This window comes from Typopeltis vanoorti, chromosome 23 (genome assembly GCF_054136105.1).
Source record: "Typopeltis vanoorti isolate ZY-2024b chromosome 23, IOZ_Tvanoo_1.0, whole genome shotgun sequence".
Taxonomy (NCBI): domain Eukaryota; kingdom Metazoa; phylum Arthropoda; class Arachnida; order Uropygi; family Thelyphonidae; genus Typopeltis; species Typopeltis vanoorti.
The window spans coordinates 89,613,731-89,629,760 of record NC_143571.1 but is presented as its reverse complement, the minus strand read 5'-3'; the positions used below and the strand labels follow the sequence as shown (position 1 = coordinate 89,629,760).

The window sequence follows — 16,030 nt, the reverse complement described above, 5'->3', positions numbered from 1 at the left end:
CATTGAAAAAGAAACTTAAGAGAAGTGCCTTCAGAGATCATAATTCATTCTAAACTGCGAATCCCCGAATTCTTGTGTAATATATGATTAAGGTGCTGCAACCTGATCGAGAACTTAAACTAATCGAACTTAGGTGGACAAGGCAGAGGAAAAATTCTCCGTTTTCCCGAGGCGGTTTATTAGAGAAAAGGATTTAAAAATATTGCACGAAATAGATTTACTTGAGCAGCAGCTAATGGAAATCCCGAGGCTTTAGCCGAACAGGGAACTTTAATTAATTACTGTTCAGTGAATTTTGCCTCGTGCTATCAATTAATCTTGGCATAAAACTTATGCCATGAAAGAGATCCGATAATTTTACAAATAAAAAAATGCATTTAAAAATATGTCTTGTATTATATTCTCCTTTGGCCTGCTGAAAAGATTTCAACTATTATCGGAGCGGCCAGTGACGTCATATTAGGTGATCTAAATGCAACTCGGAGCTTAAACACTCCGCCTTCTCAGAGTAATCCTATTACTGCTAATTTTAATTAATGTCCTGGGATTATAACTTGAGGGCCTTCATAGCGTAGTCGCTTTGGTAAAAGAGAAAGGATTTCCTCCAAGATATTATAATGTGTACTCTAGATATTAACTGATTACCTAATCTCCTGATAGAGTGACGAACAGGTCTCTTGGATTCTTACTGGGATTCGGAAAGTTGAAGGAAAAAATATTTTAATTATGAAATAAACGACGAATGTAATCCAATTTACAATTCGCTACGTGTGCAAATGTCTAAAACACGAAGTCGAAATGCGCGTGTTCAACGAGGTTTAATCCTCGAAAATATGGTTGCCTTTAATCTTTTTAGTCCGGTCAGTTTTAGGTTAAATTTCGTATAATGTTGGCACCGAGGAGTGACACGAGCAATGAGATTAGTCAGCGAATGTCAACGGAAATGAATAGCTAAACCGAAAACTGTCAACTTTAAGACATTAGACGAGAGCGACATACTTAATTTGTTCCGATATTTATGTATCTTGAAGGATTTAAGTGAAGACAGCCACGTTGTGCAAGTGAGGAATAATTTAATAAATTAAAAAGGTATTAACCTTTAGATTTGCCAGGAGCATTTTAACAAACAGCAGAGTTCGTCGATGTGTTTATTTCTATCTGTTTATTTATTAATCGACAACAGCTTTTGAGTGAAAATGACAACATATGCTGCCGATCATCACCCCCCCGAGGAGGTTAATTTTCTCAATCGGTGAGTTATTAACCTGGATCTCATTCTCCTTATAGGTTTCACCTTACACTCCTGAAATGCAAAATACGATTCTGTTAACGAATCCTTTTGCAATGACGAATCACAACTAGAATAATCCTCTTAATATGCCAATTTTTCCCTCTTAATTACGTGTACATTTACAATAAGGAATTTTATTCAAAGTATTTAATGTGATTTAAAACATATTTTTCCCATCGGTTTTTCATTACTTCCCTCCTATAACTTCACATGTTAACAAACACTTTACAAAAGGAAAACTGGAGTCTTGAATTTTGAGAAATAAACCATATGACTAAGAAAAATTCATTAATAAATATCACTGAAGTGTTCTGCTCATCTTTGACTTAGAACGATCATCTTCCATGAGGACTTCGCAGAGCAAACTGTAGCTGCAGTCGACAGTGCTTATATTCACATAATTAAAAGAATGCATCTCGTGACTAAATTAGATAAAAGTGGTTCTTCGGTTGATCCATGAACTTTGAACTTTGCACTTAAATATATTTTAACGCGTCATTTTTGAAGATATGGTTTCAGTTGCATTCGGAGACAGGATGATTTTTTGGATGTATTTCGTGGTTACTTAAAAATAGTAACAAAAGTTTTATAAAGCAGACACGCTACTGTCTTTCTTTTTCTGTTTCATGTTTTCTTTCTTGCTTCATTGTACCTCAGTGCGTTGAGCTAGTGGAGTTTGGTTCAGATGATATGATTCAAATCCAATCAAGAACATTTCTAATGATGTTTTCAACCGAAGGCGAGTTAATCGATCTCATACGAAAATGAACTAAATTTTACTCCCTGATAACAAGGAGGAGGAGGAGGACGAAGGAATGGGTTTCCTCTCATAAAAACAGGACAAACATAGTAGGAAAACTCTCTTCATTACACACAGTTTGATGGACAATGCACTGGCTTCAGCCTTAACCATAAACAACGGCAAAACTCTTCGATTTCTTTCCACACTCATTCACATACTTTCCCCAACTGATTTCTCTTCCTCTTTCTTTTTTCATTCCTTCTTTTCCATATTATTTTTTAAATTTCTCTCTGTGTTTTTTTTGTTACTCTTTCTTCTACTAAATTTTCTCCCGGATTTCTTTCTTTTCTTTATCTGTTTATTAATTCATTCAGATAAGAATGAGCGCTTTTATTTTGATTCATTTTCTTTCTTTATTGCATTTCGTAGACTAATCTACGTCGACGACAACACAGGTTTGAATCTTGTCAAGGACATAAATAACTTTTATAAAAGTTCTTCAATTAAAGGGGTAGTTAGCTGGAATCATGAAGAAAACGTTTTATCTAACGAAATGTTTTTTTTTTTTTTATCAAGAGAACAAAACACGAAAACCAGCAGATGACGCAAATTCGTTTAAGCCGTTAATCCAAACAGCAACATCTGTCTTTCTTTTCATATTATTTCTTTTTATCTTTTTCACATTCTTCTCCTCTTCTTTTAATTTGAAATACCTGAGTTGGATTCTATCTAGAATTCGAAGAACCTTTTTACGGATTTTTTTTTTTTCAGATTTAGGGCAGTATGTCAGCCAGGCTCATACGAAATTGGCAGGAGGGGTTTTAATCTCGAGAAAAAGAGCCAGACGGCCCCGAAGCACACGAGCAGTTAACATAATTAATAGACACAATTCTATTAGTAACAGCAGATTACGTTAAGTACGAGTATAGCGTCGTGTTTAGATAAAAGTTTAAAGTAGGGTAGTTGGGGTTTTGGGTGGGTTGTACAGAGTTGAATGCCCTCTCGTGATGAGTTTTTCGATTTATATATCGCCTTAACTCTCCCTCCTTCTCAATTATCATCTTTTACTTTCACATCCTTTCTTCTCTTGTAAAATTTTATATTACTTCCACATACGGAAGGCAGAAGGGCCTCCTGCAAATAAATGCCGTGGGTAAGGAATAAGGAGCAGAATAATATGTCAATATTCTTCTTGAACTGCTGGAGGTTGTAGTCTACAGTCCATTGGAAATGCTTCGATACGGAGGCTGTTCCACACAGTCGAGATGCATGGAATGAAAGATGAGTGGGAGTAGTAAGTTCCGTGAGTATGCAGCACGACTGTAAAGAGAAGTTGAACAGCTCTTGCGCGAGTTCCTGTAGATCTGGCAGAAATGTGAATCATAATCGATGTTAGTTCTAATGAAAATTTTATATTCTGTTATGTTTTTGCTTCCTCATTTCTATCTTTCATATTTTCCTTTTTTTTTCTCTTTCTCTTACCCTTTTTATCTTCTCTCTCTCTGTCTCTCTCTCTCTCTCTCTCTCTGCGTGTTTCTCGTAATCTCTGTCTCTGTCTCAACTTCTTTCCTTCTTTTTTTTCCTTTTCTTATTTCTTCTTTTTCTTCTCTGCCGATATTTATTTATTTTGTCATAAATCGTTTTCTTCGGACTTTCTTCCTCTTTACATATTTATCTTTTTAGCCTTTTCTCTTTCCCTCTCTCTCTCTCTCTCTCTCTTTCTCTTGCTTGGTCATTTTATATTTCACCCAGTGCTATTTTCTTCCTTTATTCTCTCTTTCCCTAACTTCATTTCACTTCATTTCCTTATTTTCGATTTTTGGTGGTGCATTATCTTCTTTATCTTCAATGGGCAATCACTTTTGTCTTGTTATCATAAAAATGTTTCATAAGACGAACGTTTTCCCATGGAATGTCCATTATAATTATATCTGATGAGACTCCGTTTCTCTTTTTGAGAGTAACTTTTGCTTTTAATAGTGAGATAATAAAACTCCACGATTTTCTTTCTTTGTTTTCTTTTTCTTTTTACAAAAAAAAATCACGTTTTCAATGCATCGCAATTCAAGATTTCCGAAATTAATCGAACATTCCAGATGCCATTGAGTCCTACAACTTTCTGCGATAATTAGCCGAATAGTGTATTGATTAATTTTTTTACTAAAATTTAGTGCATGCAAGGGCGCACTACTTTAGCAAGCCGTAATAGGAAAGATGTTTTAAGTCTGTTTATTTTGGAAATTAGGGGACTCCTTGTTTTATTGAGCGACCTAATGGTTCTCGTGGTAGCTCATCAAACACGTTTATGGCTGAATCTCGCTGCAATTACCCCTGCAAAACATCCCCCGAGTTAATTTATTATGATATTAAAGTAGCTTACAGTTACTTAAAGGTATTAAGGAAAATTCCGCTAGAAGAATGAATCCGGGTATAATATGAACATAAGTCATCCATGGGCCGAAAGATAAACTGGGATAAAAGATCGACTTTGATGTATGGATGATAGTAAATTTTCAAAGAAAGAAAGAAAGATTAAAGAAAACAAGATAAATGAGCTAACGCTCGGAGCTGATTTGCGTGTTTACCAGGACTGATTTCTTCATGTATGGTTTTGGTGGAAACCATACTCTGCTTCTTCATCGAAAAGATTTTTTTCATCGATAAAATGTATTGATTCGAATGGCCTGACGAATAAACGGAAGTCAAGTTTCATTTTTATAAGCTAATTTATACTAGCGTAAGTTATGCAGAGGTGAAATGGCATACAAATTCTGATATTTAAAACTGAAACAGAAGAGAAATAAAGCAGTTAGGAATAAAGCCAGCTATTCGCGATTAAAGGTTTTCCTATATCCAGACAAATGTAATCGGCATAACTTTCATAACTTGGATTATTTTTTATTTTTATTCCTAATTAATCCCTTCTTTGGATCGAGTGGTATTATACCGAACGGAGAATACATCCGAAGATCCTGCAGCAATGAGATTTGTGGCAGCATCCCGTTTATAGCAAGGCCAACTCGCCATTCCAGCCCAACTGGACCGATAAATGGATCGTCTTCTAAAGAGTATAGTAAAGTTCTTTGAGTGTAACCCAGACGATTTTATTAGATACTATGCAGTTGCTTCACCTCTTCTTCTGAGTCATTGCCCTTATCATTTAGGAAGTGTTGCTTTGATGAAAACTGAAAGATATATTGGATGCGCGCATTACTGCGTCTGGAAGTCCATGTGACTTGAGAAAATAAAAGAGTTTCTGCGGGGTAGACGGCACAAAAGAATGTTTTACGAGACTTGTTCTGATTTTTTTATTCATAGAATATTATTAAGATGGTCACTTATGATCATACTGAAGGAATATAAGAAAAAGTTCCTTTTTTCACGCCAACAAGTTTTCTCGTAACTAAGAAATATCATTTTTGTTAAGGAAACGTAACCTAATCAACACGTGCTTCGTCTACAAAATTCACGAAATTAAGACGCATTTTGAGTCTGTCATATTTGTTTAAGGAAATAATCAAAGTTTTTAATCGAATGTGATTATACCAAAAATTACTTTTTTTTTGTTCATTCTCGAACATTTAGTAAAAAAAAGATGATTTGTCACAGTGATTTGAAATTGGCGGACGTCTGCAGCTCTTGTTTATGACAGTTTGGCTGTAATAAGCAAGAGCATAAACAATGGAAATGTGAGTTTACATTTCTCTTCTGTTTTCTCATTTTCATCATAAATCTTTTCAGATGGAAAGAAAAAATGACGATTTTTATACTGCGTAAACTTTGTCGAATCAATGAATCTCTCTCTAGAATATCTGAGAATGATTGCAAATAATAATAATAATAATAATAATAATAATAATCAGCTATCAGTACCTGCTTCGCTGGTCTTCATTGTAGCGGTTTATCCTCTTATGGGAAGAAAAACGCAATGACGGATCTTTCCATTAAGTACACCCCATATGCTCACTTAATGTGCTAAATGGATCATCTAAATGCACTTAATACTATTGCAAGTCAGTGCATCTCTCTCTCTCTCTCTCTCTCTCTCTGCCTGTCTGCATCGGACACGATGAGAGCTGCACTCGCATCTCGAATCAAAAGCATTGATTAGCAGGTGTTCTAACAGTAATCCAAACCCTGTATCTTAACACTGAAGACCAGTTTCCGGTCGCGTTTGAACAGGGATAAATACAATTACAGATTCTTACCAAGTCTGGTGCGATAGTCCTATTTAATTACACAACACATGCGTCACATATTGTCGAAAACCTTCATTTTAATGAAAGTTCACTGTCCTCGGAATTCCGAGCTGACACTCTAATCATCACGAACATCCGAGCTGACGTGGGTGAGCGAAAAAGGCTCTACAATATTCACACTACATTTCCTCTTCGAGTGAATTCTTCCGTCGATCGCATCCTCCTTTTAGTTGGTTTGTTAAACCGTTACGTATCAGGCTCTATTACTTCCAAAAGACCTTGTTATTCCTCTCAGCTGCACGACCTAATTTATAATCGCTTTGTCTTGGAACTATGTCTCTGTTCCCTGTGACTGAACACAGAAGACGTCTCGCCACTTTACATCCCCATTTGCTGAAGATCTTGTTACCCATCGTTACGTTGCCACTCTTAGTTTCTCAACATACCACTAGAGGACGACGTGCTGTCGTTTGGAAACAAGAGCTCTGGCAAAAGTTCCCCCGTTTAAGTCTTTCTTTCCTTTTTTTTTTGTAGTTCTGGAGATCAGTTTTTACTTGTTCTATTTCTCTGATCTTGATAATCTTGTAACTTCTTAACTAGCTGGGAAGCAAATTGGTTTGTCCTTCTTAAGACGTTGGGCTCTGTTAAGCTTCGATCTCATTTGAGAAGTTCCAGAGGTTATTCCACTCATGAAAGGCGAAATCGTCTCGATGGTTCGAGAAATAGTGAACATAAGCCGATATTTCTAATTTTAATGCATTGTGTCCAGATTCAGGTAATTTAGCTTTACGAAGGTGACGTTTTTGAGAGTGCATTCATGCACCCTCCTATAAAAGAGAATCATAAGAGTGAGCATTAGAGGGAGAATCATAAGAGAGAGAATCATAAGAGGGGGGGGGAATACAAAACAAAAGGATTCAGTAAAATCAATTAATTCAACTCATTCAAAAGTGATCATAAAATGCGAATATCTGATCTACTGAGTAGTGTTTGTCTGTTAAATAGTTGAAGACAGCAAGGAAGCTCATCATGAATATCAGTTTAAACGTTCATTTTCATAAATCAAACATTATGGTTGTAAACCGACACTAGATATCTGTCATATCCCCACGTGTCCATGGGCACAGAGGTCTGACATACGGCAGTTTACAGGCCGAGGTTAATCCTGTGAGAATGGCCAGTCCTTAGCAGAGTGCCAACAGCATCGAACGATTGAATCCCTTTCAACTACTAATCGCGCTCAGACTTGCTTAACTTAACTTTTTGTGTGAGCCATTAGTAGTAGAGACTCTACCAATCGACCAACCTTTTCTGGCACACTAGATATTTATATCTGTTTATAATTTTCAGTAAGAGTAAATTGCTTATTCCATGAAATAGTCAAATGAGCTGAAACTGAAATTATATTTACTTAAAATAGTACAGTAAACGTAAGATTAACATTTCTGGCGAAAGGGAGAAGCAGAATACTTTTCATACTCCAGGTTATCTGATAGGGAAACTGTGAGTGGAAAATTTGTGAGTAAACGTAAGGTTTTTTTTTGGCTAGATGGGCGAAGCAAGAATGCTTTTCATATTCCCCGTTATCCGTAGAGGGCAATGTTAGGATGGCGTGTTATTGAGCTATGAGCTCTGATCATGGCAGGAGGGTAACAGCAATAGCAGAGCCTCAGTTAGAACTTCATTGGCTACAGCAATTGTCATCCATTACCCTCCCTGGGTACCCATTTTAGTCGCCTTGTACGACATGCATGGGCTGCAGTGGAGCTTATATTTAAGTAAAGCCGTCTCTAAAAATTAAGGGGACCTCTAGACCACTCAATAGTGGCCTAAAGACCGTCTAACTCAGCGCTGGCTCCACTCAGTGAGCCAACGCTAAGTTAGTCTTAAATATATTCAGTGACGCCCCTCCCCCCACCACCGAGCAGAATCGCTCATATTCCAAGGAAAAGCATCCACCGACATGTCTCCTCACGGGCGACACCGGAGAATACCTTCCCCAGAGACTCAAAATGCTCTCTCAGGGCAAATCCCCAGAAATCTAAGCCCCCTCACTGTGAGCGAAATTTCGGAAAAACCCTGAGAGAGCGAAATCTCGAAACTCAGCGTCCATTTTAGTCGCCTTTTACGACACGCATGGATTTATGTTAGGACTATTCTTATCCCTGCCACCACACGGGGAGAGTAAGCGTAAATTATTCCGCTGTAAACTATTAAATGATACTTATCAAGAAAGAAAAATGGTGTGAGAAAAACACTCCAAATCCACTGCTAAATTCTAAGTTAAAAACAATATATTATTACATGTTTTACTAATCAAAATCTTATTTTACACTTATTTTATTTCTCATCAAATTTTATGTAAGAGGTCCATTGGCATATTATGACGAAGCAACTTAAGTGACTTTTCATATAAACATCAGCTAATGTCTTCCTGTAATATTTGCCTGTGTTAATGTGTGTGTGTAGGGGGAAGGGGGGATTCTCCGGACGATTTGCGAAAACTTTTAAGGAGTTAAAAACAAAATCCCTTATAAATGTTTGCGCCTTATGTGGAATTTTCACCCAGGCTATCTGGCTAATAGAGACGCTTAATTTTCTTAAATATATTCAAAATTCTTAAATTTGTAATGCAATATATTCATTTTAAATTTGATCGCGTATAAATAAGATACTTGCTATGGACATCATCATTTTCTATTCTGCATGTTCGTGGCTGAATTAATCTCAGCCACGACAGAAATTATTAATACCTCCTACTCAATCCTGGACAGCCTCCGTAGCTCACTCAGTAGACGAAGCCTTTTGGTTGGAAAGACCCGGGTTCGATTCCCGTCGGTGACATGAAAGGAACCTTTATCTGGTCTCTTTCGATTAAAGGAGAGTTAGACGCTCTCATACGGAGGTAGGGGGATTTTCACTCGGAAACGCTGATTTTCGTCCCCCACAACAGGCAAACCGGCCCCCACCCTGAATACACGCATCTACAGACAGGACACACCGGGAGGAATAGGGCCAACCACCTCCTCGAGACGGTCGCGTTGTGAAGTCCACAGCTAAAGAACCTCAATGGCTCGAAAGCCTAAGACAAGCAATCTCTCTCCCCCAGGAATGACTCCTGGGGGAGAGAGAGATTAGTTAGGTAAGAAGGAGAGTTAAGTTTTGCGAGTCCAGTCTTTATAATAACGGAAGCAGATAATCTTGCAACTAAATAGAGTGTATTTTCTTTAAACAAAAGACGGGATTTATTTATTTTTATATTTATTTATTTATTGAGTTCCAGAGAAAGGTTGTAAACCTATCGTACACTTCTACTACTGCTGAAGGATAGACTTAAATAATCCAGTTTCCTGTTCCATATCTTACATGTAAGTTTGTCAAGCCTCCAATCAGCAGTGTGGGAGCCTCACACGCCTGGAACCCGCTTGACTGGCATTTGGTCAGCCAAGCCGGATTATTCGTCAAAATGATTTCAACCATCCATAAGCCGCGTTTTCAACATTGAAATCTGAATTGTTTCACAGAAACAAGCCTACAATTTCGAACAAATAAATGCGTATCCTTCTCCAGAATATCCTCCTTATATGAAATAAAAGTTACTTTTCGTACTGAGGAATACTTCTTTCCCTCTCTCTCTATCTGTCTCTCTTCACTTCCTATTTACCGTTTTTTTCTTTTGATTTCGTTTAAACATTCCAGCTTTCGAAGACATTTTCCAAATCTACTCTTTCAAATGGAATTAGGTTTTTAATGGATTTAGAAAATGGATGACATGAGAACAATGGGTAATCAGTAAATGGATGACATGACCATTTATTTATTTGTTTATTTTTATAGAATACATATGGTCTAATTTTCGGTCCACAAGTTCTGAGGAGTTACCCTGAAGGCTAAACGACATTTTGTATATGCAGGATTTTTGAAGTGTTTTGTTCTCTCACTGTCGGAAGATAAAGCTGAGCCATTCAGTTTAAAGTATTTGGCGGAATATTTAAAAATATTATTGGATCACTGGCTCAGGAGTTGGAGGAGAAATTAGATGAAGTACGCACTGTCTTTTGGAATGTTGCAGGAAAGTCCTCGGGACATCGAAATGTAGGAAGCAGAGATCGTCCTAATTGCAGCCGATGACTCCAACGAGAAACACGAAGCCACAAGACTATGTTTTTCGGTTTGGGATTTTTCAATAGCTTATTTTTCCGTTTTGGGTTAATAATTGCTTTTAAGTGTTATGAGTTATGATATGAATATTTTCACTTTTTTGAACTGCTTTGATGTACTTATAGTTGTAAAAATAAATTAGCAAACCGTGTTAATATCGACTGGAAACGAAATTGAAAGCGATCGTTCAGCAGAGTTAACAGAGAATGAAAATTTGCGAAATAATTCCACTTGTCGTTAGAATCCTTTTCATGGTAATAATGGGCCACGATGACAAGTAGGCAGATTTGTTAATTGACCTACATATGCGTTTTGTTTCTCCTTCTAAAGAAAATGAAATAAATATTCAAGAACTATTATAGGGATTAATTATTTTAGCACACTCACTTATCATGGTATTTAGTCTGGTTAAACTTACACTTATATGGTTTTAGAGGTTACAGTTTGCAGTTCCGTTCATCTAAAAATAATCAAAACTATCTTCTCCGTTTAATTATCTGAAACTACTTCATGCTACCGTAGGGCATTGAAAAGGATGCGCTGTTGTAACCAAGTTTTCAATGATGAAGGTCTAAAATGCATTTTTACATTTAAAAATTTCCATTCATAATATTCCTTGAAAACCGGCATAAAAAGACATTTTGACATCAGTGATTCTGCTAAATCGTATCCCAATCAATCTTAAACGTTCTCTAAACAGGTTTTAGAGAAAGTGTTTGCGCAGATGACATATTTTAAAAATTAAGTTTCTATTTATTTACTTCGTTAAATATTAAGTTGTTCGCGCAGTTAGCCGAGTGGCTATGCGCTTCGTAACCATATGCCTGCGAAATAAGCGTCCTAGGTTCGATTCCTGTCGCCGACGTGGGGAGCTTAAGAATCTTTCTCAGACATAGCCAAGTTAGCCAGTGGACTGCAGGGTTTTTCTCTTATAACAGACCACTAAGCCTAATACCTGAATGGAAGAAGAAGAAGAATATTCAGCTGAAATAAGTTTAGGTGAAAAAAATCGCCTGACGGAAATTCATATCTTGGTCGAAACAAACGCCCTTATGAAGAAATAGTAGAAAACATTTCTTCATATAAACTGCTTGCTCATCTCGCTCAGTTTTTGTTATTATGTTTACCACATTACAAATGTCAGATTTCCACTCCAGATGCATCGTCTTAAATATTCATACTCTTTAAACAAAACTGCGAGAATATTTTCTTCATTTTAAAATATTTTAATTCCTTACTTTTCTTACTTTCGGAAACGTCAATTTAAATTCTCTCTCTCTCTCTCTCTCTCTCTCTCTCTCTCTGATTAATTCGCTAACGTCAAGACTAAGCGAATGACCGACCATCATTTAAATTATCCATTTGAGTTAGCATCATTTCTCCGTACTCTTAATTTCCCAAATACGTGGATGACTCCGTTCCTCAATTTATGCTATAAAACATCTCCGATCGTGAAGGCAAACCACATGTACACAAATTAAAATGATTCAGAGCGCAGTTTTTCGAGTACAAAAAAAGGTACTCTTTAATTATGTTTTTTTTCCTATGATTAGGTTTTCGTGTATCTGCTAAAAAACAGAATTTCCCATCTTTTGTATCACAAAGAATATTCTAATTTGTGTTTTCAATCCCACATGAGGGCAACTTTAATGAGTTTCATGTTAAGCTACTATCAGAAACGAAGGGGAAGCACTAATATTATGTCCCCAACCCACCGCACCCAGTTTCGCTCTCCCCTCCCTTTATTTCTGCGCCATATTCCGTGAATAAGTTCATTTCTGAAGTTAGGTTCTTTTTTTTTTCGCTAGTTACTTGAACAGCAACTTTCAATCATCAGAATTATGGTTGGGGATTCAAAGAATAAAACTCTCTGCCACTTATCCATCCAAATGAGAGCGAAACACAAAGATTGAAAATAGCTTGTAATTAATCTACAAAAATGCACAGCTATTATTCTCAAAATTAAAAAAAAAAAAAAACGGAAATAATTCACGAGACTTAGACATCGCCTGGAATGATCATTGGAAAAATGGTTGGGGAGGGAGTCCACGTGACCGGAGCCTTGTGGAGGTTGTTTCTCCATTAATGCAGTCTGTTTATGCAATTTCACACTACGGCTACCGCTGACTTTTGGCGATCCTTGGGAAACAGAGCAATAAGGCTGGTATCGGAATTAGAGCGTGCAGTTTGCTCTCCCTACATGCTATTCATGTCATCTCAGTTAATTTGAGAAAGAAACTTTGAATTATCGTATATTCTGTGGATGTTGGGGAAGTGGGGGGCTCCGTCTTTCTTAGAAGACATTTCAAATTAAGGCCCTGCAAAGTTTAATCAACTTACTCCCTTTTTAATCAAAAATAAGACATTCAAAGGGGAAAAAAGGAGAGTCAATTTTATTAAAAACATAGAATGGTTAGGTCCGATATTGGTTGCTTAAGATGCATCTTAACCCACAATGTCTTCAAATTTTGAAGATGAAAATTCTTCTCAATGTAGGAGACTTTAATTTGGTTCCATATGAGTCACTGTGATGGAATAATTCAAGTCTGCTGCTTTGCACACGCACCGAGAGATCTCAGAGATTTAAATTTGTTTTGGTTGATCTGGAGGCGAATGTCACGGTATTCAAGCAGGAAAACAAATCTTTTCCTTCAGAAAAAAAATAAATAAAAGATGCTTTAATCTTATCCAACATACTCGAAGATGTTTGGCTGAACAAAAGCTATTAATCAAAGCTAAATGGACAGGGTAATTCTATCCGTGGACGAGCGCGCGCGCACACACACACACACACACACACACACACACACACACACACACACACACACACACACCGATCATGACTAGACGCATAAACCCTGCTATATATTCACGATGTTTCTGATATAAACATAATATTCTGAACATATGTTATGGCATTTTTGGTTAGTATATTTGGAGTAATTTCACTGTATCACTACAACTCAATCAGTGGGTTTCTCTCGATGAGAGGAGAGAATATAACTTCCTGCGGGCTTCTCATGTCGTGAAAAGTGAAGAAATAACTGAGTGTAAGCAATGTTGATCAGTTCATTGTAACGACAATTATTTCACTGCTCTTGCTACTGGTAAGATTGTATACTAAATACAATGAAAATGTTTAGAGTTTTCAATCAAAATGAAATTAATTTCACATTATTTCAAAAGAGATATTTATACATTAAGTGCATATATTTATATTAAATGCTATAGCTGAGGTGGCCTTGAGAATGTGCGTCTCACTTATCTGTTACTATCTTCATTGCAAGAGGCATCATATAGTGCTACACGTTCGTGGCATTTTATCATTATTCGGATATATATATTATATATATCTATTATTTAAAAAATATTATATATATTATATATATCTATTATTTAAAAAATCAAGTCAAGTGCTGGTGTCGAGAAGGAGTTAAAGAATGGAGGTATGTAATAATGCTGAAAGACTCATAGGAACGCTTCCTGAACACAAAGAAGACCCAGTCTCTAGTCCATCTCGTATGGCTCTAACACCTTGGAGTTCTTCCAGGCACGCTACGTGGTCATTGCTAAGTGGCAGGACGAACTCACCAGGCGAAAGGAATGTACTAGAAACCGATATTCTCGAATGGGAGAGATTTGAGTTATCTACAGTGTTTGACTTTGCCACGGAGCTGTCACCAACATTAAGTGTGAGTGAAAAGGGAGACAGAAACCAAAAATTTTGCTTTGGGACTAAACATGACAACAGTCACTTCAGACCTCCAATAAACAACGCGACAATGTTTCACAGAGCGACGAAAGACATCTACCACCTAGGGGTGTTACGTTTAATGCAACTAAGCAGAACAAAAGATAGATGGAAGAAGAACAATTGGAGATAGTGCTTGTGGATCAATTTGAAAGCCATAACCAAACTTCAACGTGGGCATTGCTTTGTATGAGCTTTTCAACTAAAGAATTAGAAGAAAATTTAATTCTTGAAGCTGGGTTTTTTTGTACCACAAAACAGTTAAACCGACGGGAGATCACGAAGTTCTAACCAAGCAAATGTAGTCTTTGAACTCAAGTAGAAATGTATAGGAAAGAGATATCATGTGACGGATGGAAATGAAAATCAGTTACGTCCTAGTTCTCGGAACATCCATTTCTGTGATGTAATATGAACGGACTACATGCAAATTGGAAAACGGATCCAACACCACTCAACCAGGCCTGCACTGCAAATTTGTAAGAGTGTCAAAAGTTAGATGTCCGTAAGATCTCAACATTTTTTGATATTATGAGAATGAAACCGGTGTAGAAGCAGTGGTGAAAAATTAATTCTATAAAGATAAATAAACTGAAGAGAAGCCATACACTGTTTCCGAATAAACCATAAAACTGTGGATTAATTAAGTTTTTAATTTTAATTTTTTTAATTAATCCACAACATTATTCAACAGAAAATAAAAGCTTTCGCTTTATTTTCTCTTGAATCATATAAAAGATTTTATATAAATGATTATTCCTTTTTTCGTAAAAAAAAAAAAAAATAATAATAAAGGAAAATTATTTTCAGTACGTATTAAAATGGGAAAACCCTTTTTTGGATGGAATCAATTAAATTTAATAATCGCTCATTATCAATTAACCATTTCTTTTTAAAGAACCGTTTTGGGTTCCTAAAGTACTTTGTCGAATGGGAGATTACTGGAACGATACTTCAAGTTTCTGAGTAAACCACACAAAGTGTAATGAATAAATAAATTCGCATTCCGCATTCGAAGTTTTTTTTTATTGCGTTATATACGAAAGTTTCCATACTTTTTATTTTAAAGAAGAGTGGGAAAGACAGAAGTACTTTTTGATATGGCGGGATGCTTCCACCCACTGCTCCTGAACCGATAAGCTGGAACTGGTGAGGCACTTCTGAACTGATGCACAGTTCCATCGGTTCAGAAGTAGCTTAACAGTTCCAGCATACGTGCTCGTGTATCATCATGAACAAAATGTCGAATACCTGAAAAGAAGCGTAATATTATTCTGAAAGAACGATCAAGAGTGATTGATGTCCGTACGCTTTGAAGAACATTATGCCGAAGAATACTCTCGCCTTCACAGATCATCGACTTGTGTTGCTTGGAGCTTTCCAAAGGATTTTTCATTCTCTGAAATCGTTGATGACGCAACTTTTTGTTTCGACGTCTCGTTTCTTGTTTACGGTACTGAACTCCTGTCTTTTTCTCATGCATTCCGATAATATGTGACCTTAGTTTTGATGTGTGTTATTTTAGTTTTATAAAGCGGTTCTACTCTATTACATACTTCCATTTTTCTTCAGCCTAAGTGCAGCAATTGTGACAGTCAGAAATGTATCGTGCAACATCACTGATTCAAATGACGGCAGTGTTACCACGCATACACTCGCGTTGTTTATACTGATACTTTACTAGGAAGAAACCATTATTCTTTGCCTGAATTCTTATGCAAAAAAAACAACAGAGATCTTTATATAAATGAATCGACATCCACAAGTTGAGCGAGCTCCCTTACACGGTGGACAAATTCGGTATTTAATCCTGTCTGTATGAAAAGTGAATTACGCATCTTAAAAAGAATCTGATCTTTTTGGAAAACAGTAGAAAGAATTTTACT

At 36.6% G+C, this 16,030-nt stretch overlaps 1 protein-coding gene across 1 annotated transcript in view; it reads right to left on the bottom strand.

Annotated features, from left to right (window-relative positions):
* The window catches only part of LOC150094048 (synaptogenesis protein syg-2-like), a 255,756-nt gene extending 240,129 nt beyond the window's left edge, over window positions 1-15,627 (bottom strand). The window contains exon 1 of the mRNA XM_090412942.1: window positions 15,360-15,627. Coding sequence (XP_090269068.1) covers window positions 15,360-15,627 — 268 coding nt within the window. The remainder of the gene's footprint in view (window positions 1-15,359) is intronic.
* Window positions 15,628-16,030: the final 403 nt, after the last annotated feature.